Source organism: Lissotriton vulgaris, unplaced genomic scaffold (genome assembly GCF_964263255.1).
Source record: "Lissotriton vulgaris unplaced genomic scaffold, aLisVul1.2 SCAFFOLD_1444, whole genome shotgun sequence".
NCBI lineage: Eukaryota > Metazoa > Chordata > Amphibia > Caudata > Salamandridae > Lissotriton > Lissotriton vulgaris.
Genome location: NW_028246333.1, coordinates 322,169 through 347,097, shown reverse-complemented (window position 1 = coordinate 347,097; position 24,929 = coordinate 322,169). Strand labels below are relative to the sequence as shown.

Here is a 24,929-nt window from a genome sequence, read left to right as displayed (position 1 = left end):
CGATACACTGGATCGAGACCAGCTCCAACCAAACCAAGGAACTCTTGACCATCATCCGAGAGTTTACCTGCCTGTCGGCCACCGAAAACCCAATCTCTTCCTCACAGGAACTCTGTGACGCCCTCACCTACCACTTCCACAAGATAGCAGCCATCTACAGAAAATTCTGTCCCCAACCCACCATCCTCCTCAATATCCCATTGACTACTGCTGCTACCCAACCGCTCACCGCATGGGAACTGCTCAGTGCACTTAACACTAACACTTTATTAAACTCCATCCACTCGGGAGCACCCACCAACCCACACCCCCACGACTTTTCAACTTCTGAGGAGACTAGATCAGCCACCAGCTCACCTCCATCGCCACAGCCGCCTTTTCTGACGCCTGGAAACCAGCAGAGGTCAGACCACTCCTCAAGAAAACCTCAGCAGACCCCTCTCTTTGCTCCCTTTTCCCACCAATGTCCTGAAGAAGGCATCAACCTCCAACTCACTGAATGTCTGGAGAGGAACAACATGCTGGACCCTTCCCAATCAGGGTTCAGAGTCATCCCTTCATGTGACAGCTCTGATCGCCGCAGCAAACATCTGCATCCTACTCCACAGAGGAGACTCATCCAACCTTATCCTACTCGACCTATCGCTGCCTTTGACACAGTTTCCCTCCACACACTTGTCTATTGACTGCTTCAGATCAGAATTTCAGACGACTGCTCAAATGGATGGCTTCCTTTCTCACGAGGCGTACTCTGCGACTCCGTCTCCCTCCCTTCACCTCTCAGCCCAATCGTACCATCTGCGGCGTCTCTCAAGGCTCATCCCTCAGTCCAACCCTCTTCAACATCTACTTTACACCACTTGCGGACATTGTCTGAAACTACGACATTAACATCATCTTTGCCGACGACACACAGCTCGTCTTCTCGTGCTCAGCGGACCCCACCACGACGAAGACCAACTTTCCACAACAGTAGGAAAAATGTCTCAGCCTGGATGAAGAACAACTTCCTGAAGCTCAACGCAGACAAAACCCAAGTACTGATCTTCGGCAGACACCTCCCCCACCGGGGCTCGGGCCCACCCCCACTCCAAAAGACTGCGCCTACAACTGCTGCATCATCGTGGACAATGACCTCTCTATGAAACAGCAGGTCAACGCTCTCTCCTGCCTGCTTCCACACATAGCAAAATCTTCAAGTGAGTCCCCATCAGCACCAGGAAGGCCCTCCTCACCAGCCAGCTGGACTACGGAAATGCACTCTATGCAGGCACCACCACCGAACTCATGAGAAGACTCCAGACGATCCTGAATGCTGCAACCAGATTGATCCTCAACCTGCCAAAGAGGGCTCGCATTACCCAGCACCTGAAGACTTCCACTGGCGCCCATCAAAAAAGATGCCAATTCAAGATCCTGACTCACTCCTTCAAAGCCCCCTCTGCGACCAAGGACCCGCCTACATGAACCACTGCCTGAGTTTCCTTCAACCTCCCAGGAACCTCTGCTCACCTCGCCCTCACACTGGTACCATGCATCCGCTGCTGCAGCACTGGAGGACACTCCCTCTCCCTCCTCGCCGCCAAGCCCTGGAACACTCTTACCCTTCACACCTCGCCCTCGCTGAGCCACTTCAGGAAGGAACTCCAGACCTCGCTCTTATTCTGACTCCGCAGCACAGCGCCTGGATACCCTCTCAGGTGATAAGTAAAACTTTATAGGTACTGTATGATTGGTTGATTGACTTTCCTTTTAATTGGTTAACTTGTAGCGTTCCACTCCTTACATTCAGGAATCCTCTTTTTACTTTTGCAGTCAGCACTACACAGGAGCGTGTGTTTTCCTTCTCTAGCCTCCATGCTGCTTACTCCCTGAAGTCTCTTCCCCCATCTATGTTGTTATTTCCCCACATACATTTCCCAGTCCTGTATTGGACCTGCTTATTTGGAGGTGGAGGGGGTGGATTGTAGGCCCTGCAGTTTGCTGCTGGGCTGCTCCTTTCCTGATAGTGCCCTTTCACACACTCCACTTTTTATTTTTTAATTTACCACTCCAAAACCAAAATCAGTCTGGCAATAATATTCAAAGCATCCCCACAATGTAGGCGTAATGAGTAGAATGGGGCCGTGTGCATGGTTGGGTTGTCTTGATAGCTCCTCTTGCTGAGAAAGTAACCCCTTAGCCTATCGGGTAAATGCCAGAGGGGCAGAATGGCCAGTCGCGTCTTGGTGGCGGATGACTGATGGCCTAGTGGCGTATTGGTCAGCATACTCAACTTATTTCTTGTATTCATCACATCAAGTTAACGCACTGACCTCCATCTGCTTCCACATCCTTAGGATGCTACGAAAGATCCTCAAATGGCTTCCTGGGAACATCAGGAAAACAGTCACTCGGTCCTTGATCGATTACGCCAACACACACTACACAGGAATCTCCCCAACCGACTCCAGACAATCCAAAATACAGCAGCAAGACTCATACTCGGACTATCTCGTTACACCCACCATTCCACACATTGAGAACTGTACTAACTTCCAATCCACAAACTCACCCAGTTCAAACTGCTCTCATATGACCCCACATATCTTTACAGCCACATACACTTCTACACACCTCCCAGACACCTCCGCTTAGTGGGGCTCGCACTGGCATCCACAGACCCACAGCTGGAGGCCACACCTTCTCATATCTCTCTACAAAGCTTGAAACTGCCTCCCTCACCATGTCAGAGTCGCCTCATTGCTTATCGAGTTCCGCAAGAAGCTAAAGACTGGGCACTTTACCACTGCTAATCAGTGCTAAAGTGCATATGCTCTCTGTGTAAATAGTGGTATTGATTAGTGTTTCCATGATTGGCTGTTTGGTTTTCTTGTCAGCCCCTAGTAAAGTGCACTGAGTGTGCCAGGGCATGGGACTCCACTGCTACTCGTGGGCTTGCAGAACTGATTGTGCCACCCACGTGAGTAGCCAGGAAAAGGTAACTCAGACCTGCCATTGCGGAGTCTGCGCGCAGTTTGTAACTGTCATATCGAGTTGGCCCGTGCATACACTGGCCAGTCCCTAACCTTCCCTTTTCTTACATGTTAGGCACCCATAAGATAGGCCCAAAGTACCCCTGTGGGCAGGGTGTAGTGTATGTGAAATGTAGAACATGCCCTGGTGTGTGTGTGGTATGTTCTGATAGTGAATTCCAGCCCATTTTGTTTTTCACTATTGCAAGGCTACCTGTTCCCCATAGGACAGAATAGGAAGTTTGTTTATAACACCTTATAAACATAACTGGCCCTGGGAACTAGGTGGTAAAATAAAATCTAGTATGCCTGAACTCTGAATCTAACGATGCATCTTTTAGTAAAGGTGATTTTTACATTCTGTGTTTGAAAATACCACTTTTAGGCAGTAGGTATTTTCTTGCTCAGCCATCCTGTGTGCCTCTGCTGGAATGCAAATTGCCTGTCTGGGTTTTGGACAACAGATGGCTAGGAAGCAAGGGTGGCTCCCGATAGTCTAGGTAGGTCAGGAAAGGGCTGAATAGACCTGGGCTGCGATGGGGGAAGAGGGAGGAGATTTCCTCGCACCTCGCACCTCAAAGGGCCTGGTCTCCCTCTGACAATGCCGTCTCCACCCCCTGCCGGGAAATCACACCAGAGGAGGCAGAACTGGTTCTGGCTGGGCACAGACACACTCTACCTAGAGGCTCAAAGGATTTTTGCATACAAATACTGGGGCCCAGACCCCTGAACTTTAGACTGCCAAGAAGAAGGGCTGGAGAAGCTGTGAGGAGGAACTACCACTTTGTTGTGTGCTTTGCTGTGTTGGCCTGCAGTGGTTGCTTCTGTCTTGGGCAGTGAAAGGACTGGACTGAACTTTCTGTGATCTACTTTGGGAGTTTCTCCAAGGGCTTGAGGTAGAGCTTGCCCCCTCTTCTAGAAGTCTCAGTAACAGCAAAGACTTCAAGTTCTTCTGGCCTCAGCACTGGGGACTGTGTGTTTTGTGCTACAAAAGAAGAGAAGCAACCCGACGACGTCTACGCCGCCGCCACCGAGCCACTGCTCGCACTGTGACCTGTGGGCACCGCACTCCGCACCGCCTCACTTCACGACGACGCATTGGCACAGCGGAGGGCCCTGCCGCACCGCGGCCCTGGTCACCCACGATGCCTACTGACGCCGCCACCGAGCCGCTGCTCGCACCGCGACCTGTGGGCACCGCACTCTGCCTCGCTTAACGACAACACCTTGGCCTCCCCGAAGACGCCGCTCTACGCCAAAATAGACGTCGCTGCATGCACCGTGGTTCGAGGGCACTGCTTGTAAAGTTAATGACGTACAGCCCTCATCCCGCACCGCAGCCTTCGCCTACCGGCGCTATCGACTCCAGTTCGTCAGCCGACGACAGCGCTTCAGCAACGACGACGCTGCTTGCACGTGACCTGCCAGCAGCGTGACGAGCACCGCCTTCTTCTCGCACCGTGACCCTGGTCTCACCGAAGACACCATCTGACGCCGCCACTGAGCCGTTGCTTGCACCACGACTTGAGGACACTGCACGCTGCACTACGCACCGCAGCACCCGATGCCTGACGATACCAGTGCTCCGGACTCCAACAGAGAGGAGATCAACCTGCAACGCGCGTGACTTCGAGGGCCCGGGGACTCCTGCACCAACCTCCGCAACCGATGCCTGCGGACACCGTGGTTTCATAAGCTCAACGAGAGGTCGTCAACACCCTGCATTTCTAAAAGGTACTGTTTACGGGTCTTCCTGAACCGTAGCAGGCACGCGACGCCGCAGTCATCCAGAACTGTTTGGAATTGTTTGCTCATGTCGCCGTGATAGTCCCGGACGGAGCTATCAACATCAAGGAACTGTTTTAAAGCGTATTTTGATAACTGTGGATTTTTATGTACTGTATTGTGCATTTTTGTTTTTGGTCTTGCCTTAATTATATAACTTATTGGATATTTTTCTAAACTGGTGTGGTGTCCTTTTGTAGTGCTTACACTATATTACTGTTGGTTATGTGCAAATGCTTTACACACTGCCTCTAAGATAAGCCTGACTGCTCGTGACAAGCTACCAAGGGGGTGAGCAGGGGTTATTTTAGGAGTGTAACTCCCTTATCCTGACTAGAGTGGTGGTTTCTGCCTGGCTTTGGCACATGCCCTAGCCTGCCAAAAATCCCATTTCTAACACCTACATCTAATATGCAGTTCTGAAGGCAGTATCTCGTTCTAGGTCTTCTTGCTTTGGGACGCTTTATTCTTTAGTCATTTACTTTCCAAAGAGCTCATGTTTAATGCACAATCATTGCTGTTGTATTTGTTAGTATTGTAATTAATTGTTGTCATTCAAATACTGTTTTAAGGAGACCTGCAAGAGCCCCTAAGAAGACCTCCCATCATAAAGATGAAGCCGCTGCTCCTAATGCTGTTCCACTAAGAAGGAGTGCACCTCGGAGAGCAAGCCCGGCACATCCCAAGAGCCAGAGGGAGGTTTGTATTGTTTGTCCTAGTGAATCTTTGCCCATCTATGACTGTAATCTCATGTGATGGAATACACAGCACTTCGTGAAGTGCAGGCAGACCCAGACCGCGCTCCATGTGCTCTCAGCCCATGAAGTGTACCTCTGAGGAGTCCCATAACAGGTAGACACAATCTCATTGAAATCTTACTCATGGTTTCACCTGATGTGATTTTTGCCTGCTGCATATTATCTCTCTCCAAGCAATGAGTGTAAGAAACCGCTTGGCCCACCTCTTATTTCTTTTCACTGGATTGCTGGTATTTTGACTCATCACATTGAGAGGTCATTAAATAGTTTCTCCATATGTGTGTTTCCCTTAAAACTTAGTGAAAGGTTGATGGGCTCATTTTAGGAGTTATGTTTTGATTGACAGTGGAGATAAAATATGAGATTAGGCATGTGTGTCCAGGGGGGCCTGGGTTCATGGGCCCCCAAACCAATCTGGGCGAGATCCTAGAAGATTTACTAGATGAGAAAACAGATTACAAGTATCCTCTGCTGATGTATCCATTCTTAACTATTAGTATGTGCTAAACGTAGGTAATATTTTAGAAAAGCGTATGACTGTCCAATCACCTTGCTTTTGTTAAAAAAAATTGAGAAAACTGAATACTGTAGCTTACAGTTGTTTCAAATATCGACCCTGATGCATAACATATTACAGATACTTTTAACTTTAGTGTATGGAAGGCTCCTGGTGGCCGACAACACTAGGAACAGCACCGACACCCGCAGACCACGCACGCAACTTGGGATCAATCCTCGACTCCTCCCTCTCCATGTCCAAGCAGGTCAGCGCCGTCTCCTCCTCCTCCTCCTGCTGCTACAACACCCTCTGCATGCTTCGCAGGATCCACAAGTGGATCCGATTGAAACCAGAAGAACGGTGACCCAAGCCCTCGTCAGCAGCCCGCTGGACTACGGCAACGCACTCTACGCAGGAATCCCGACCAAACACCTACAGCGACTATGACTCATCCAGAACGATTCGGCTGCCTGATCCTCAACCTCCCCGGATGCAGCCACATCACCCCCCACCTCAAAGACCTGCACTGGCTCCCCGTCAACAAGAGGATCACCTTCAAGCTCCTCACCCACGCACACAAAGCACTCCACAACACCGGACCAGCCTACCTGAACAACAGACTCAACTTCTACACCCCCGCCCACCAGCTCCACTCCGCCAGCCTCGCCCTCGCCGCCGTCCCTCGAATCCAGCGTACCACCTCCGTAGGCAGATCCTTCTCCTTCCTCGCTGCCAAGACCTGGAACACCCTCCCAACCTGACTACGGCAGACCCAGGACCTGCTCACATTCAGGAAGCTCCTCAAGACCTGGCTCTTCGAGCAGTAGCAGCAGATCCCACCCCCCCCCCCCCTCTCCCCTCAGCGCCTTGAGACCCTCGCTGGTGAGTAGTGCGCTTTACAAGTTCTGTGATTTATTGATTGATTGATTGAATGTGTATATACTTATAGATCCACTTTAATTGTATTTGTAGCCTTTCTCAAGATCTATGTTTATCATTGAATCCCAGTCAAAGAGAGAGTTATAAGAAATGGTGTATCCCGCCAGTAGCACTTGTTACATAAGTGCATCGTGTCATATTATATTTGTTTTGTTCTGTCTGGAGAATGTCACGGTTGTCAGGTCCTGTTAAACAGAAAAATATGCAAACAAATATTGTCAAAGCCAATAGGTCTTTACAGTGCAAGAGCTATTGACTTTGGCAATGTGTTTAGCCATGTTTTATACCACAATGGCTACTGTTCAGCATGGCTAAAAGTTAGTGGTGTGGAGTATCGTAGAGTTGAATGGCATAAAGTGTCATGGAGTGGGGTGGCATAAAGCGTCGTAGAGTGGGGTGGAAAAGTGTCGTAGAGTAGGTTGGCATAAAGTGGGGTGGCATAGAGTATCATAGAGTTGAATGGCATAAAGTGTTAAGGCATAGAGTATCGTAGATTTGAATGGCATAAAGTGTCGTGGAGTGGGGAGGCATAGAGTGTCATAGAGTGGGGTGGCATAGAGTGTCATAGAGTGGGGTGGCATAGAGTGTCGTAGAGTGGGGTGGCACAGAGTGTGGTAGAGTGCGGTGACATAGTGTCATATAGTGGAGTATCATATCACGGATGGGAGTAAATTGGAAAATGTTCGAATTTGGGTGGACTATGGAGGATTGGATTAAAGTAGAGTGGATTGTATTAAAGTGGAGTGGACTGGATTAAAATAAAGTGGAGTGTAAAAACTTCCTTGACGGACCGCCTGTACTTCTGTGACACTTACTCCCTCACAAAGTCTCATGGGGCTGTTCTTGAAGTAGCCTAAATGCCAAACACACTACGCCTTTGCCTGAAGACAATTGGTGATCTGGTCTGTCTTCAGTGAGTCAGAGTCTATTCCATAAAACCAGGGCTTGGACCAAAAGCGAGCAGCCGCTCCGCTTTATGCGCCAAAACCATGGAATGTCTAGTAAACTTAGATTTTTGCTGTGATAGTCAGTGACTGGCATGTACGACTTGAGTTATGAACTGGAGCTAATGGAGACATTTGTAGGCCAGGCAGCCTATTTTAAAATGAATCCATGCTGCCATCGGAGCAGAGTGGATTGGAGAACAGTGGACTGGATTGGATTACAGTGGACTGGATTGGATTAAAGTGGAGTGGATTGGATTAAGGTGGAGTGGATTGGATTAAAGTTGATTGGATTGGATTGAAGTTGAGTGGATTGGATTAAAGTTGAGTGGATTGGATTGGATTAAAGTGGAATGGATTGGAGTGGATTGGATTAAAGTGGAGTGGATTGGATTAAAGTGGAGTGGAGTGGATTGGGTTACAGTGGAGTGGATTGAATTAAAGTGGAGGTGAGTGGATTAAAGCGGAGTGGATTGGATTAAAGTAAGTGAAGTCCAACATCTTATCAGCAAACAGACTCCGGATCTTTTTTCTCAGGACACGGACTTACTTGACTGCAGCATTCTGAGCTAGCGGTAACCGCTTTGTCCTAGTTGCCAGAAGTCTTGTACATAAGCATAACAGTGGTCCAAGCCAGGTTTACCGTTGCTCCCACCATTACTGATCTGTTAACTGTAAGTTTGTATAAAGTTACAATTCTATGTATAGTATTTATCTGTGACTATTAAAGTACTTTTTAGGTCTGGCCTGACAAATTTAATGATCTTCTAGGTTCTTCTAATTAGCCAAAGGAAAAAAAGGTACATACATAAATACACAATGCCTTTAGATCAAACCTTTTCAGCCTTCGGCCCTAATGCACTTTACGTGATTGCATTTTGTCTGATCACATGTGCCCAGCTGCCTGAAACAGAGCGCTATTCAGTGCCAGAACCAGTTGGCCAGTCCTTTAGTTTCCCATGTGTTTCTTATTTCTTTCCCGTTTTTATTAGGTCGAGCTCTCTCGACCTATTGTGATTGAGTTGCTTGTCAAGGGACATAGAGCTGGGTACGAGCGCCGATTGCACCTCGTGGACGCGCCCCCTGGCCCCGCCCCCCCAGCCGTGCACATCTCTTGCTCCAACTGTGCACAGCAAGGCAGCCTCTCGCCTCTCAATCACGCGCACACACACACACACAGGAGCGCACAGAAACACCCCCCACCCAACTAAGCGGCACACTCAGACACATGCACACACACATTCCCCCACCAATACCACACACCCCCACTCACCTGGCTCTTTCCGCTTGTCACTCTCCCTCCGCAGCAGGTCAGTCTCGGCATCGGCATCAGGCTCCATGTCTTCTCCGGCGATCCTCCTCTGCTTGCGTGCACGCTCATGGCGGCGTCTCGAGCACTCCAACCTTGTGCACTACTCACGCCTGAACCTGGGGAACGGGATCGCTTTTGCGGTGTCTCGCGCTGGTGCGCGTGCAGCAGTTTGCCGGCGGGCTGTATTCCTGCTGGTTAATTATGCCTAATTATGCCGGAGACCCGCCCAAAGCCTGTGCAAATGACATGCATGCTCACTAAAACGGCAGAACAGGGGGAGCTGAAAATACCTGTATTTAAAACAAAATGGGGTTGCGTAGCATGATCGGTGAAAACACGAGGGGGCAGATTGTGGTCTGTGAATGCGTAGATTGTCAGCGTGCGCGTGCTCCCTTCCTGGCTCCGAAAGCATGCTGCTGCTGGCGCAGGGGCTGCAATTCCACAGGCGGCCACTGGGGACAGGTCCGAGACCGTCAGGGGGAAGCTGCGTCTGAGGTAGGAGCGAGGCATCGCCGCAGAGGAGGAACCAGGCCGGCTGCTGGGCACAGAGCAGTGAAAAACCCCGGAGCAGCAAGGCCCCACCTCCCCCCACACCTCCGGAGTCCGGTTCGTTTCATTCTTGTTTTTATTCTCAGACAGTCGAGCTGGTAATGCTAAAAAAAAAAAATGTAGCAGGGCGAACTTTGGCCTTCGCAGTGCTTAATTTGTGCTGGTGCTTAGCACCGGCACTTAATAATCAGGGCCGGGTCTACAAGCATTGCTGCACAACACTTGATTTGATAGTAATTTACCTTACTATGCCGCTACGGGACTTGGCAGTGGCACCGAGTGTTATAGTTACTGTGTTGAACCTGTTTGACTCTTATTCTTCAAGTTCTTCTTCTCAGTTGCCGGCCTAACACTGGACACTGAATTAAGCTAGATTTTGGTCATCTGCGGGGGTTAGGGCTGTAAACGGCAGCAGGCGCAGATTGTTTCAGATTAATTGCGCGCGCCCCTGCATACCCACGTGTCTGCACCCCACTTCCGAGTCATTGTTTTTCAGCGGCCGTTCACTGTCTTCAACTAAGCTCTGTGAGTGCGAACTGGACAGTGGACAACGTTGGCTTTGAGCCTTGCCTTTTGGGAGTAGGCAGTAGCCAGTATTGGCGGCAACAGTACCAGGTGAGGCAGGGCCAGTAGGCCTAATCAGATAATAAAGCTGCGTAGATTTAGGCAGGGCAGAGTGTCACGAGTGAGTCAGTCCCACTCCCGCTCAATTTACTTGTATGGGTCCCACCCTCCCAGTCCCCGTGAAGTGTGTTGCGAGCGCGCCTGCTGTGTGAGCCAAGCCTGGCCAAGAGGAGAATGGACAGTCATGATGAATGAATGAATCTCCATGTTGTTATATCTCTCACATTCGACTGATATTTTGATAGCGTGGCGACCGCGGCCCTTAGTTTGATGTTGCCGGCCCGGGCTGGATTTTGGTTCTGGTTCCCGTTATACATTCATTGGTTGGGGCTGTTCGCGGCAACAGGCAGCGTGCACAGATGTTTTCATATTCATTGTGTGCGCGTTGCCTGGATTGCCACGCCCCAACATATCTGCGCGACTGCACCCCACCACCAAGTTATCGTGGGTGGTTCAGCTGCCTCCGTTCAGTGGCTCAAGAACCGAACCCTTCAGTTCTTCTCACTAAGTGGAAAAGACTCAGAGCCAGCCAGCAAGCGCGACCGGCCAGCCGTATGATTGCATTGTTTGGTGTTGAGAGCCCGCTGCCCCGCTGCCAGTGAGTACTGCTAGAACTGGCCACCCACCAGTAACAGCACCAGGTGAGCCAGGCCCAGTCAGTTAACTAAAAAGCTGCGCAGCAGCCGTCAGTGCACTGCAGCAGTTCAGTGTGTGTCCCAGGCCCGAGGCGGTAACTTAAGTTTTGCTTAACAGTTACTGTAACAGTAACACAGTAGAAGCAGTACTGAAGAAGTTAAATAATTTGTTGTAGTAACTTCTAGTAGCGTAGCCGCCATGCCACCAACTCCATGGGCATGAATAATTATGCCGCCCGTGGGTGGCGGTGCTAATGCCAAACCATGGCAAACCAACAAACGCAAATTTGTGTTTGGGTGCGTGTCTCCACCCTCGGAATCCACCCTGAACAAAGTCCTGTAAGAACAAAGCGGATTTAATCTTATGGGGGCGCAGTTTGGACAAGAGGCCTGCCTGCAGTGCAATTGCATTTCTCTGGGTTGCTTCATCTGACTTGACTGACTGGAGTCCATGCGTCCTTAGTTATCGAACAATAAGGTCATATGATATAACTTCTCTCTCGTAACTGAAGAGAACAGATTGTGTTGATTATTTTAGAATGAAATGAAGCGAAGTAACCTTTTGCGAAGGCATAATGTGCAGTGTGGTGGTGCCGTGACGGTCGCAGCAGGTCACATCACCATGCGGTATTAGCATGAATGATGAGAAGCACTGACCGCCTCCAGTCATACACAGGCACCCTGACTGTACACAGGTTTTTTTTTTATTGAAAACGTGCTGGAAGTGGAACCCCAGCTTGCAGTGTGCCTAGACTGATGATACTACTGATAACTGATGATAGCTCACCTCGGGGTCTATACAGCCTGCTACAAGAGATGAGGGTCAAAGGTGGTTCAGGCCCATGCTAAGAGTACTGAAAGACTACCATGGTATCTATATTATAGCACTACTGCCACTACAGCAACAGTAGTGCGGATGCTATGGACAGCGCATGGCACCCATGAATTGCTGTTGATTCTACACAAGGGCATGCTGATGGTGTAGCTAATATAGTAAGTGGGTGGAGCCAGTGGAGGAAGTGGGTGGTGCCAGAGAAAAGTAGGTGTGCCCTCCAACAAACTTTTGAGCACCTGCACTTCATATTCTACAAATTAAGCTGCCATCATACGCAGTTGATGGGACCAGGTGTGCGTCAGGGCCTGCGCGTTCGCAGCAGGGCCTGCAACCTGACGTGCTGTTTGCCTTCCGGACTCAATGTCTCTTGCCTGCAGAAGGGTCACAGGCTCGCCAGGGGTGCTGTGCATTATACATGACGGTGGCTGTTGGGAGCTGCTCTGGGCCTTCACGGAGATTGCCGTCCGTGCTGCCCCACCGCAGGCCCGAGCTCGGTGCGCCTCAGATGCGGCCCAGCGCCGGAGCCTGCTGTCTCGTGAAGGTGAGTTAGCCGATACAACACCTGCCCTACCAGTCACTTTCCAAGACCTTTAGGCCGGCGGATCATGGAGGGAGCTGTGGCGTGTTCCTGCATGTTTGTCTCTCCACAGCAGGCCATAGGGAAGGAGGCAGCTGAACCCGATCTGCAGACAGTATTTGTTTCCAGAGCTACAGTACTTGGCTCCATTGCTGTATTGCATGGCCTCCTTGGTAAAGGGAAGCAGCGTCATTTGAGCGCTCAGGGGTGTCTTCAGCTCTGCTTCCTCCATGACTCTCAGGTCCTCCTTTCTTTTACTTTTTAAGAGGACCCTCTGCTAATGCCGTGAATCCCACAGACTCGAGGTATGTAATGGGGGGATCTGGGTATAGTGGCTAATAAGGCAATGTGCTCTGATACAGAACTTCAAAGTGAGGTCAAACAAAGCACTAGGAAAACCTGAAAGATTGTCTCACAAACCGATAGGGGAAACATTCTCGCCAGAAACATCGGCCTCAAAATCAAATGTGATTAACAAACTGTTAGGTTAAAAGCTATTATTAGTTCAGTTCCTGCATCCTGCGGGTTTGATACGCTGTAATTTAGCAGCTCTTTGTAGGAAGGTACATCCTGACTATGGTTGCCCCCAACTTTTTGCCCTGTGTTTTAGCTGGTTTTGGACATAGTCGACCTGGGACCCTGCCAATCAGGACCCCAGGCCTACTGCTCTCTCTTTAAAATGGATTCCATGTACCCTAGGTGCATTTCCAATTGGTACTGGGCCACCTTATCAGACCCCGTAACGCAGGGCATAGGTGTACCCAGGGCCGCCAGGGGCTGCAGCATGTATTATGCCACCCCTGGCTGGCCTCCTAAATTTGACACAACTGGCTGCATGACAGCTGGGGCGAAGTCGTGTAATCACACTTTGCTTTAGGTATAGTAGCTCTATATCTAACCATACAATGGACACCCGAGTTCCTATCAGTCACTCCTATGGCAGGCCTTAACAATCCTGAAGGCAGAGTGCGTGGGCTCGTGTGAGCTAGGTTCAGGCCCGAGCCGAGCCCGGTTGCAGCTTGCGGAATCAAGACCCAATAGCTGTTCCATGATAACGCGTACCATATCGGTAACTCCGGTGTCGCGCTATCAAGGCATGTCGAGTAAGGTGTCATACGAATCGGGGTGCTCCCCTCTCACCAATTCTGGCGATGAGGTTAGCATCCCACCCTTCTAGAGGGACACGACATGTACGTAACTGTGAACCCCGGTTAAGGTTAACTGAAGCCTCAGCTCCACAAAATGGATGCTGCCACCACAGACACGAGTCTGACCTCCTGCTGCTGGGAGTCCTTCCAGCGAGGAGCGCTTGGACAAAGGGTTTCCTGTCGAGGGCGGTGCTCGCACCGTCCCAGACAGGGTTTGTGTATTCTGGGTAGGTAGGGCTTTTGCGAGAAGGTGACTGCAGAGTGGCACCCCGGTGCTCACTACGCATCTGCCGGTTAGAACCAGTTCCAGGGGCGACAGCCCTGGCCTGGGGAAAGCCCGGCAGGGGAGAGGGGTGTAACTACCCCCTTCCTGGTCCCACCCTTAGGGCAGGACCTAGTCATGTACCCACCCCTTTCTTTAGAATAAAGACCGGAGCGGGGACCCTTCCAAATTAGATCATCTTTGATTCAAGAACTACTTTCTACGAAAGGACATTCAAGACTCTTCTCAAGATTTCTCCCTTGTGACTAAGGAGTAGTCACCCTGCATCAGCGGGCACCAACTAAGAACTCTGCGGTTTGCTGTAAGTCCTTCCTCAAGGAATCCGACGGCCCAGCTCGACGAGAACCGGCTTCCCTGGCACCTCTGACCTCTACCCACGTCATCAGCTCAGCTGTGATCTGTGGGTGCGACGAGACCTCGAGGGACCGGCCATCATCAGAACCTGCACGCTCTTAAAAACCAGCACGACCATCGAGGTAACTCTCTGGTGAGTGCTCTGGGGTCCGAGAAGCCCCGACCCTGAGCCGCTCCAGCACCGAAGTGCAGTCTCCCAGCATCTCCACGATCTGCGTGGGGCCCTTCTGCTCGCTGCTCAGCCTGTTGTCTGGTCACTAGCCGCTGGCTTGTGCCCTTCTGTGACGACATCCGAGAATCATCACGGCTGGTCTGGTTGCTCCAGACTGGCCCTTGCTTCCATCTTTGCGAGAAGCACCCCGGACCCTCCTGGTCCACTCAAGACGCCATCTTAGGCCCACCACGTGGCCCTGAGATCTGCCAAGGCTTGTTGCCCCATCCTGGGCCCAGCGACGCCGACAGCATCATCCTTCGTGGGACAGCTCGCACCTCCACCGTGGTCGCCGACAACGCCTCCTGGTCCGTGAGACTGCAGAGCCTAGCGTCGCCCACTCACCTGGTCGAGGTGACGGCCAACCGGTGCCTTCCTGGTACCCTCTGACTACTGGCTAGTAGTACGAACTTGGTCCCCTCTGCTTTCAGGTTTCATCAATCTCCGATCCAGGCTTGGATCTCTACGAACTATTCAGCACTGGTCACAGGCCAGCAACTCCTTTCTTCCGGCTCCTGGCTCGTCAGCGAAGACCCCGACGCCTGTAAGACTTGTGCAGCCGCAGCCCTCGTGGCTAGGTAACTCGGCATTTCGGTGCCTGCATAGCCCCTTACTCTAGGGTCCCGAGTCCCTCGCTTCCGACTTGCCTTATCGGGTCCGCCCGAGACCTTAACCTTTCCGTGTCCTCGGACACTTGTTTTTATTGTGCACTTGAAGTATTTGCTAAAGAGATTTGGTTCGTGCTTAGTACCCTGTCCTCATAAAGAGTACAGGGCTGTTGTGATTCTTAATAAATATACTGTTTATTTTCATAACACTTGTGTGGTGTCCTTTCACTGGGTGTTCAAGGGGTACATGTGTGGTAAACAGCTGGCTTAACGCGCCCTCTCGAGTCTTTAGCCTTAGACTGCTCGTATCCACGCTACTAGGATAGCTGGTCTATAGGTTGACTTACAACCAAACACCATAAGGGACGTTGGAACGATACATAGCGGTCGCTAGAATAGCGAACGTTGCATATCGGGCCAACTTCTCACATTGGTGAGCAGCGGTTGGGATTTGAGCTTGCTGTTGTTTTGCCACACGTATCCTAAGAATATCTTGTTGAAAGATCGCACAAGTACTGTTAGTACATATAACTAAAAGCTTAGAATACTCTGAGTTCTACTGAACCAGCTGTTGTAGCTCCTCAAGGCTTAGCACACCTTGGCTACAACTCTTAGCAAGGGTACAGTAGGTAAAACACGTAGTGTAGGTAGGTGCATCACTTACACCACACTAGAAGCAGTATGTCGGACAAAGGAGGAAACTCTGGGTCTCCCCTTGTGTCAGTTGACCCTCCACAGGTCATCCCTTCAGGATATACTGTGCTGAGCTTCAAGGAGTTAAGACGACTGTGTCACTCCAGGAAGATTCAGCAGGGGTCTAACCCCACAACGTCCTTTCTGATTGGTCTCTTGGAGACTTATGATGCCAGAAGAGCTGAGAAACTTCGTAGCTCTTCTAATCCAGAAGGAGACATGCCTCCCCTCGAGGGAACCCGAGACGATCCTGACCTCATCCACCTCGCAACTGAGAACGAAGATGTGGAGGAGGATGAGGATGAGGATCTCTCTGGGGATGAGGCAGATAAGGGACAGGTAGAAGTCGTCAGACTAAGCAGGTCCAACTTAAGCAAACATGATAGCGGTACTGGGGGACCCCTGGGGCCACTATCAGGTCAGCTTAACATTGGGAATGGACGAGCCAGATCTCTGTCAAGAGACTCTGGCAGATCCCTTCAAACCAATGGCTCTCACAACTCTTCACAAAGAGGGATGACGTCCCCTCAGCGGAGAGTGTACGAAGCTAAGGAAAGGGCAGCTAATCTGAGGATCGAAAGGGAAGAACTTGCCCTAGCCAAAGAAAGGCTTGCCTTTGCGAGAGAGCAACAGTTAAGTGGGGTAGTCCCCACTGGTGGCAGCAATGTACCTAGTAATAGGGAAAAGAGTTTCGATACGAAACACCTTGGTAAGATAGTGCCCCCCTTTAAACAAGGGGACGACATCCACAAATGGATTACTGCTTTGGAGAGGGCCTGCACTGTGCAGGGTGTTCCCCAGAGTCAGTGGGCAGCTATCTTGTGGCTCTCCTTTGAAGGGAAAGGAAGAGACAAGCTCCTCACCACAAGGGTGGAGGATGCTAACAATTACCAAATCTTGAAAAATACACTCGTCGAGGGGTTCGGCCTAACCACTGAGCAGTACAGGGTGCTGTTCAGGGATACCCCGAAAACGCAGTCTCAAGATTGGTCTGATTTTGTCGATTGTGCCACTAAGGCTTTTGAAGGCTGGCTACTGGGTAGTAAGGTTACTGATTTTAAAGGATTGTATAATCTAATTATGAGGGAGCAAATCTTAAATAATTGTCAGAACAAGCTACTACATCAGCACCTGGTAGACTCTGAGTTGACCTCTCCACAGGAATTGGGTAAGAGGGCAGACAAATGGGTCAGAACCAGGGTTAGGCCTAAAAACCAGGGTGGTGACCAGAAAAAGGAATCGACCAAGCCTCAAGAGAAGGGTGGGGATAAATCCACAGAGAAGACTTCCCAAGGGCCCCAAAACTCCAACAAGGGTGGTGGGTCCCAGAACACTCCTTCAGAACAGAAGAAACCTTATTGCCATTCCTGTAAACAGGTGGGCCATTACAAAAGTGATGCCAAGTGCCCTAAAAATAGCAATAAGGAAAACATACCCCCAAGTAACACTCCCAGACCTCCTGTTACCACTAGTGGTAATCCCCCAGGTGGTGGGAGTGCCCCCAAGAATGTGGTGGGCATTACTTTGGGCAATCAGGAGGACTATGGCCTAGCCAGGTTCCCTGACCACACTCTTGTCTGTGAGACTGGCATGGGGTTTGCCAACTTCACTACTGGACCCCACATTTTGGGAAAGTATAGACAAGATGTTTTATTGAATGGTCGGAAAGTTGAGGCATTCAGAGACACCGGGGCCAGCCTCACCATGGTGAGTGACCATCTGGTCCCCTCTGCTCAACTGACCCCTGGTTTTACTTATCAGGTGACGGACATTCATGGAATGAAGAGAAGGCATCCCATGGCAGTGGTCAAGCTCAGCTGGGGTAATGTCACAGGGCCTATGAGAGTGGCAGTGACAGATAACCTACCTGTAGATTGCTTACTGGGGAATGACCTGGAACTCTCAGCATGGGCTGAGGTGGAGCAAGAAACTCATTCCAGAATGATAGGCCTATCCAGACAGGTTAGTGGGGCAGTAATAGCTACAGCCCCAGTCCAAGCACCATTCCTCCCTGAAAAGGTTGGAAGAGCAGTGGTAGCCACTGCCCAGGCTCAGACAGACTTTACCGGACAGGATAGGAGGGCTGTGACAGTCACAGCCCAAACACAAACTGAGTGCCCTCCTGAAAAGGTTGGCAAGGCTGTAATGGTCTCAGCCTCTACTCAAACCGATAGTGGGGTTGTGAAGCCTGAAACCATGGATCACTCCACTCAAACAGAGAGCATTGAGGAGGAAGAAGAGTCTTCCCCCTCCCAGACACTAGGTGAGAGCCAGCCTCCTCAGGGAACTGACTCTACCCCTGTTGAAGGAACTGCCCCAGAGGTAGTCAGGCCTAGCCTGGCAGAGCCCCTGATGGCAGTGGACCCTTCCCAGGTGGGACCCAGTCTGGAGCAGGTAACCTGCACCTCTCTACCCTGCCTCAGTCAGCCCAGGGCTGAAGAGGACAGGGAGGCCAGTGGTGGACCCAAAAGGGCCCCCCTGTCCAAAAGAACCCCTTAATCAACAGATTAGGATCACTGAAGCTGGTAAACCTAGCCAAGTGAAAATAGAACAGACTCCTGAGGGATCCCCCTTAAAAGTAGTTAGGGAACTCCCACAGCTGGACACTGTTGGGCACGGCCAAACATGGGGCCTAAAAACCCCAGACCTGACCTGTCCCTCCAGTAAGCCAAACAGAGGGACTCAGCCTCCAGCTTTAGGTAGCCAGAGGCTGACCCTGAGAGCTCAGTGCATCTCAGCTAAAGAAAGGAAGGCACGCATGATGGATGGTGATTGGAGGAAGTTGAGCCCAAAGGTAGAGGAGCCTCACTTCAGTACTCCATCCCAGCATCAGCCTTCTTCTTTCCCAAGACACACCAGAGACAGAGATTCCCTATGGTGGAGACCCTCAGATACCCTTAGGGTGAGGGGTTGCCTAGTGGACCATGACACAGGGGGAAACCAAGCCAGAGCTGGTCCTTCCTTATATGGCCACTTAGGTAATAGAGGCTTACATGGACAAGGATAGCCTTATCTCCTTTCGTTTGGGGGGGGGTTGTGTAGGAAGGTACATCCTGACTATGGTTGCCCCCAACTTTTTGCCCTGTGTTTTAGCTGGTTTTGGACATAGTCGACCTGGGACCCTGCCAATCAGGACCCCAGGCCTACTGCTCTCTCTTTAAAATGGATTCCATGTACCCTAGGTGCATTTCCAATTGGTACTGGGCCACCTTATCAGACCCCGTAACGCAGGGCATAGGTGTACCCAGGGCCGCCAGGGGCTGCAGCATGTATTATGCCACCCCTGGCTGGCCTCCTAAATTTGACACAACTGGCTGCATGACAGCTGGGGCGAAGTTGTGTAATCACACTTTGCTTTAGGTATAGTAGCTCTATATCTAACCATACAATGGACACCCGAGTTCCTATCAGTCACTCCTATGGCAGGCCTTAACAATCCTGAAGGCAGAGTGCGTGGGCTCGTGTGAGCTAGGTTCAGGCCCGAGCCGAGCCCGGTTGCAGCTTGCGGAATCAAGACCCAATAGCTGTTCCATGATAACGCGTACCATATCGGTAACTCCGGTGTCGCGCTATCAAGGCATGTCGAGTAAGGTGTCATACGAATCGGGGTGCTCCCCTCTCACCAATTCTGGCGATGAGGTTAGCATCCCACCCTTCTAGAGGGACACGACATGTACGTAACTGTGAACCCCGGTTAAGGTTAACTGAAGCCTCAGCTCCACAAAATGGATGCTGCCACCACAGACACGAGTCTGACCTCCTGCTGCTGGGAGTCCTTCCAGCGAGGAGCGCTTGGACAAAGGGTTTCCTGTCGAGGGCGGTGCTCGCACCGTCCCAGACAGGGTTTGTGTATTCTGGGTAGGTAGGGCTTTTGCGAGAAGGTGACTGCGGAGTGGCACCCCGGTGCTCACTACGCATCTGCCGGTTAGAACCAGTTCCAGGGGCGACAGCCCTGGCCTGGGGAAAGCCCGGCAGGGGAGAGGGGTGTAACTACCCCCTTCCTGGTCCCACCCTTAGGGCAGGACCTAGTCATGTACCCACCCCTTTCTTTAGAATAAAGACCGGAGCGGGACCCTTCCAAATTAGATCATCTTTGATTCAAGAACTACTTTCTACGAAAGGACATTCAAGACTCTTCTCAAGATTTCTCCCTTGTGACTAAGGAGTAGTCACCCTGCATCAGCGGGCACCAACTAAGAACTCTGCGGTTTGCTGTAAGTCCTTCCTCAAGGAATCCGACGGCCCAGCTCGACGAGAACCGGCTTCCCTGGCACCTCTGACCTCTACCCACGTCATCAGCTCAGCTGTGATCTGTGGGTGCGACGAGACCTCGAGGGACCGGCCATCATCAGAACCTGCACGCTCTTAAAAACCAGCACGACCATCGAGGTAACTCTCTGGTGAGTGCTCTGGGGTCCGAGAAGCCCCGACCCTGAGCCGCTCCAGCACCGAAGTGCAGTCTCCCAGCATCTCCACGATCTGCGTGGGGCCCTTCTGCTCGCTGCTCAGCCTGTTGTCTGGTCACTAGCCGCTGGCTTGTGCCCTTCTGTGACGACATCCGAGAATCATCACTGCTGGTCTGGTTGCTCCAGACTGGCCCTTGCTTCCATCTTTGCGAGAAGTACCCCGGACCCTCCTGGTCCACTCAAGACGCCATCTTAGGCCCACCACGTGGCCCTGAGATCTGCCAAGGCTTGTTGCCCCATCCTGGGCCCAGCGACGCCGACAGCATCATCCTTCGTGGGACAGCTCGCACCTCCACCGTGGTCGCCGACAACGCCTCCTGGTCCGTGAGACTGCAGAGCCTAGCGTCGCCCACTCACCTGGTCGAGGTGACGGCCAACCGGTGCCTTCCTGGTACCCTCTGACTACTGGCTAGTAGTACGAACTTGGTCCCCTCTGCTTTCAGGTTTCATCAATCTCCGATCCAGGCTTGGATCTCTACGAACTATTCAGCACTGGTCACCGGCCAGCAACTCCTTTCTTCCGGCTCCTGGCTCGTCAGCGAAGACCCCGACGCCTGTAAGACTTGTGCAGCCGCAGCCCTCGTGGCTAGGTAACTCGGCATTTCGGTGCCTGCATAGCCCCTTACTCTAGGGTCCCGAGTCCCTCGCTTCCGACTTGCCTTATCGGGTCCGCCCGAGACCTTAACCTTTCCGTGTCCTCGGACACTTGTTTTTATTGTGCACTTGAAGTATTTGCTAAAGAGATTTGGTTCGTGCTTAGTACCCTGTCCTCATAAAGAGTACAGGGCTGTTGTGATTCTTAATAAATATACTGTTTATTTTCATAACACTTGTGTGGTGTCCTTTCACTGGGTGTTCAAGGGGTACATGTGTGGTAAACAGCTGGCTTAACGCGCCCTCTCGAGTCTTTAGCCTTAGACTGCTCGTATCCACGCTACTAGGATAGCTGGTCTATAGGTTGACTTACAACCAAACACCATAAGGGACGTTGGAACGATACATAGCGGTCGCTAGAATAGCGAACGTTGCATATCGGGCCAACTTCTCACACTCTTTACATGGCCTGCATCCCCCCACAGGGGCCTCTTTGTGCCGCCATCGCTTCCGAATGCTCGTATTTGAAGTCTTTGTCACAGGAATGCGCAGCTTCGCTTGCAGACAACCACTGTCTCTGGAGGGGAACCATATGGTCTTATAAACCATTGTGCCTTAGAAGACTAATTGTAAAATGGTTTCAGACTTGAAAGTATAACGCTGCTTTTTGTTTTCTCGAATATAACCAGCCTTACTCTGTAGCTGGATAAGACATGGGTGCCCAACGTCGGTCTAGGAAAGCCGGGTCTGATTTTTAGTTTATCCAGGATCAATGTAAATCATTTAGACGGCTCTTAGTTGTCCTTAAAATCTGACGGCCGTCCACCCCATCCCTCCACCACCCGGTTTAAATTGGTTGCCAGCCTAGAATAGAACTGTATGTTACCCTCCGTCCGAACCTATTGCTCTTTAATATCATTACCCTGTCCCTGTACCTCTGATCGAGCTGTTGCCTTACGCCCCTGACCCTCTACTCAGCCTTCCATTTTGTTTCTGACATGTATTCTCTTTTCTTCTGGCTCTCCACCGCTGCCCCCTCACCTCTCCGTCTGATCTTCACTCTCTTTGACTGTGGATCCACTGGTCCTATTAGCATGTGCCCCGTTTGTGCTGCCTCTCGCCACCAGACCTCCTTCCCGGTGAAAGTTCCAATTGATGACTTGCAAAAAGTTGCTACTTGAATCCACCCTGACAGAAGAATGTCTAACAACGGACCCCCTATGCTCAGCAGAGAAAACAAGGGGCATCTTTACTGTTAAAAATAAGATGACAACTGAGACCGACAGATGCAAGGAGGCAACAATAAGCACTTCCAGTCTCGGCAGGCGCTGTCACCATAGCAGCCGAGTGGACCTCCAGAAACACACGTGACAGTCAATGGATCCAGTATCAGGTATTTGTAGTTGGTCACTTGTGATTCCCATCGGAGCTGTTCCGTTCCCCGTGCAAAGTCACACCCCTTCCACTCCTCTGCCTAGATTATGGGCCCAGGCCTCACTGCTGCACCCTGTGCCTCCTCAACGCCCTTCATACTTCAGCTCTGGCCTTGTTTTAATATAGCGCTTACTAGAGGCATCTCTTCATACAATGCTACTAAACCTCTCTTGCTGTTCATTTCATCTGCAGTGTGCCACATCCACACGGCCACTGCTTACAAACTGGACAGCCATCTTGGGATTTTATTGTCAATTGTGTATCATTGTTTTGATGTCCCAAGATGGGTGGCACATTTAGAAGCAACTTTTCAGCCATCTTGAATCTGTATGACAATGAAAAAATATCACAACACTAATCTAAGATGGCAGCCTGCTGCTATGTTGACTTTTTTACTTTTTTTATTAAATTCATATGTCTGCTAGGTTTAGGAGGTCTTTTTTCTGTTTTCTTTTACTTTTCAATGGTTTTATTGAAGTTGTACATAAATAATCAGACAGTACTGCCAACAGCAGAACACCCCATTACAGTAACACCCCAGTTCCCTCCACTCAAATCCCACCCAACACCACAACACCAGATCAGTTGCATATTAAAACATGACTCTTTACACGTCGGCATCTAGAGCCTGAGCAGAACCAAACAAAGGCAACAAATCCGGGTTGAGCAAGCCCAACATACGGAGTGTCTGTGGACATGTGTTACCCTGAATTCTGAGTTCAAGCATGGGCGAGCCGGGCCCCATAGTTTGTGGAAGAGCTGGGATTTGTCCACCACGTTCTATGCAATTATTTCGTGTTGCAGCAGGTGCCAAAGCTTGTGGAGCTAGAGTTCATATGTAGGGGTATTGGGTTTCCCCGCAAGGGAGAGAATAGTTTATTTAGCAGCAAGGAGGAGATGGGATACTCTTTTTCCTGCCATTAAGTGAAGGGAATAGAATTCCTATGGGGGTCTGCCTAGGAGAGCAAAGTCAGGGAGCTTGTCGAAGTCTTGACCCAGGATCTGGGAGATCACTTTGAAACAGCATTCCAGAAGGCCCCCAGATGGGGGCATGGGGATAGAATGTGTATGAGGGTGCAAGCTTCAACACGTCATCGCTAGCAAGCTTGGTGGGATTGATAACATCTGGGGTAAGGTGCCGGTGATACAATATTTCATAGAGGACCTATGTGCCCTGAGCCTGAAGTTTAAAGTTACTTGTGTGGAGGAACTTCTCTTGCCACTGTTTGGTGTCCAAGGCAACCTTAAGATCTTTCTCCCAGTGCCATTGGACAGAGGGTTTGCCTGCTGATGTCTGTGTCCTGAGGAGACTGTGAATACTAGAGACCAAGTGCTTGAAGGAGAATCGTGAAAGGCATTTCTAAAAGGGTTTAGGGGCTCTCTCTGGAGGTGCTTTGATGCTGTTATGCGAGACCCAGAGGCAGATCTAGAGATGGTGAAAGCACTCGGCCTCTGGAATCCCATATTTGTGTTTGATTTCCTCAAAGGTTTCCACCGGCCATCCATGTGGAAGTCCCAAAGGCGGAAGTAATCCCCCTCCCTTCAAATCTAGAAGACCTGTGTCTCCAAGCTCAGAGTGAACCCTTGGTTATCTATGATGAACTTGAGTGGGGAGGGAAAGAAGGTGAGACCCCGTTTAGTGGCAACAGAGTTCTAAACCGCTAGTATGGCTCTGGTACCTGGGGAGACATACACAAGTCTGCATCTCATAGTCTTGGGGCCCACGGGACCTAACCCAGTGGTCTGGATGTGAGGTGCTGGTCTATGAAGCATCATTGTTTCCCCCAAGCCATTTGGCCATGTACCGCAATTGAGATAGCGGATAGTAATGCATCCCCAACACCTCCAACCCCCAATGGAGTGTTTTGTTCAGCTCTTGAAGGCCAGTCTCAACTGTTTCTCTTCCCATATATAAGACATCCAGGAAACTTGGAGACACAATGTCCTCCCTGGGAATGGGGAGAGGCATCGCCTGGAATAAGTACATGATGCACTGTAGTAAAGTGATTTTAAGAGCTGCGATGTGCCCTACCTATGAGAGAGAGCATAATTTCTCCAGGCTGACAATGAGCACTTAGCCCCACTTAGGGGGGATTCAAAGTTGAGTTTAGAGCAGATGGAGAGAGTGGGCCTTAAATAGATGCCCAAGTATTTGGTAGAGTTGCCGCCCATCGAAATGGCATTGTCCTAACCAGGCCTTCTGATTTAGGCATATTTATCTGTAGGCCTGCTGCTGCTGGTTGGAACTCCATAAGAAGGAGGATCAAGGCCTGAAGTGTAGAGAGTAAGTAAGATATCAGCAAAGGAGGTTCTTTGAAAGGTGTGCCAGCCGAACAAGATGGCAGGAGTCTGTAGATCAATTCCAAGTTTCTGGAGAAGAGGCTACAAGGAGTGGTCACACTGGAGAGGGTTTGAAGGGAACCTTCTCGTGTGCCTCTACGAACAAGGTCAGGGGTTGATGTTTGGCCATTGACCTTAACCTTCCATGTAGGGTTGCTGTAAAGTGCCGATATCCAACCTGTATCCTGTCACCCAGGCCAAATCTCTTGGACTTTGAACAGCCCTCCCCAATGAACCCTGTGGAAATCCTTCTCAACGTCTAGTAACAGGAGGACGGCTGCCCTCCCTTTCTTCCTGGCTGTATGGATTAGGTGGAGGGTGAGTTTC

The 24,929-nt window shown here is 50.7% G+C and overlaps 1 protein-coding gene across 2 annotated transcripts in view; it reads left to right on the top strand.

Annotated features, from left to right (window-relative positions):
- Positions 1–24,929, top strand: part of LOC147665980 (serine/threonine-protein kinase Nek4-like) — a 275,537-nt gene that overhangs the window by 73,296 nt on the left and 177,312 nt on the right. For both annotated transcript variants that reach the window (XM_086949353.1, XM_086949354.1), the window contains exon 6: positions 5,372–5,498. In XM_086949353.1, the coding sequence (XP_086805479.1) occupies positions 5,372–5,498 (127 nt within the window). The remainder of the gene's footprint in view (positions 1–5,371; positions 5,499–24,929) is intronic.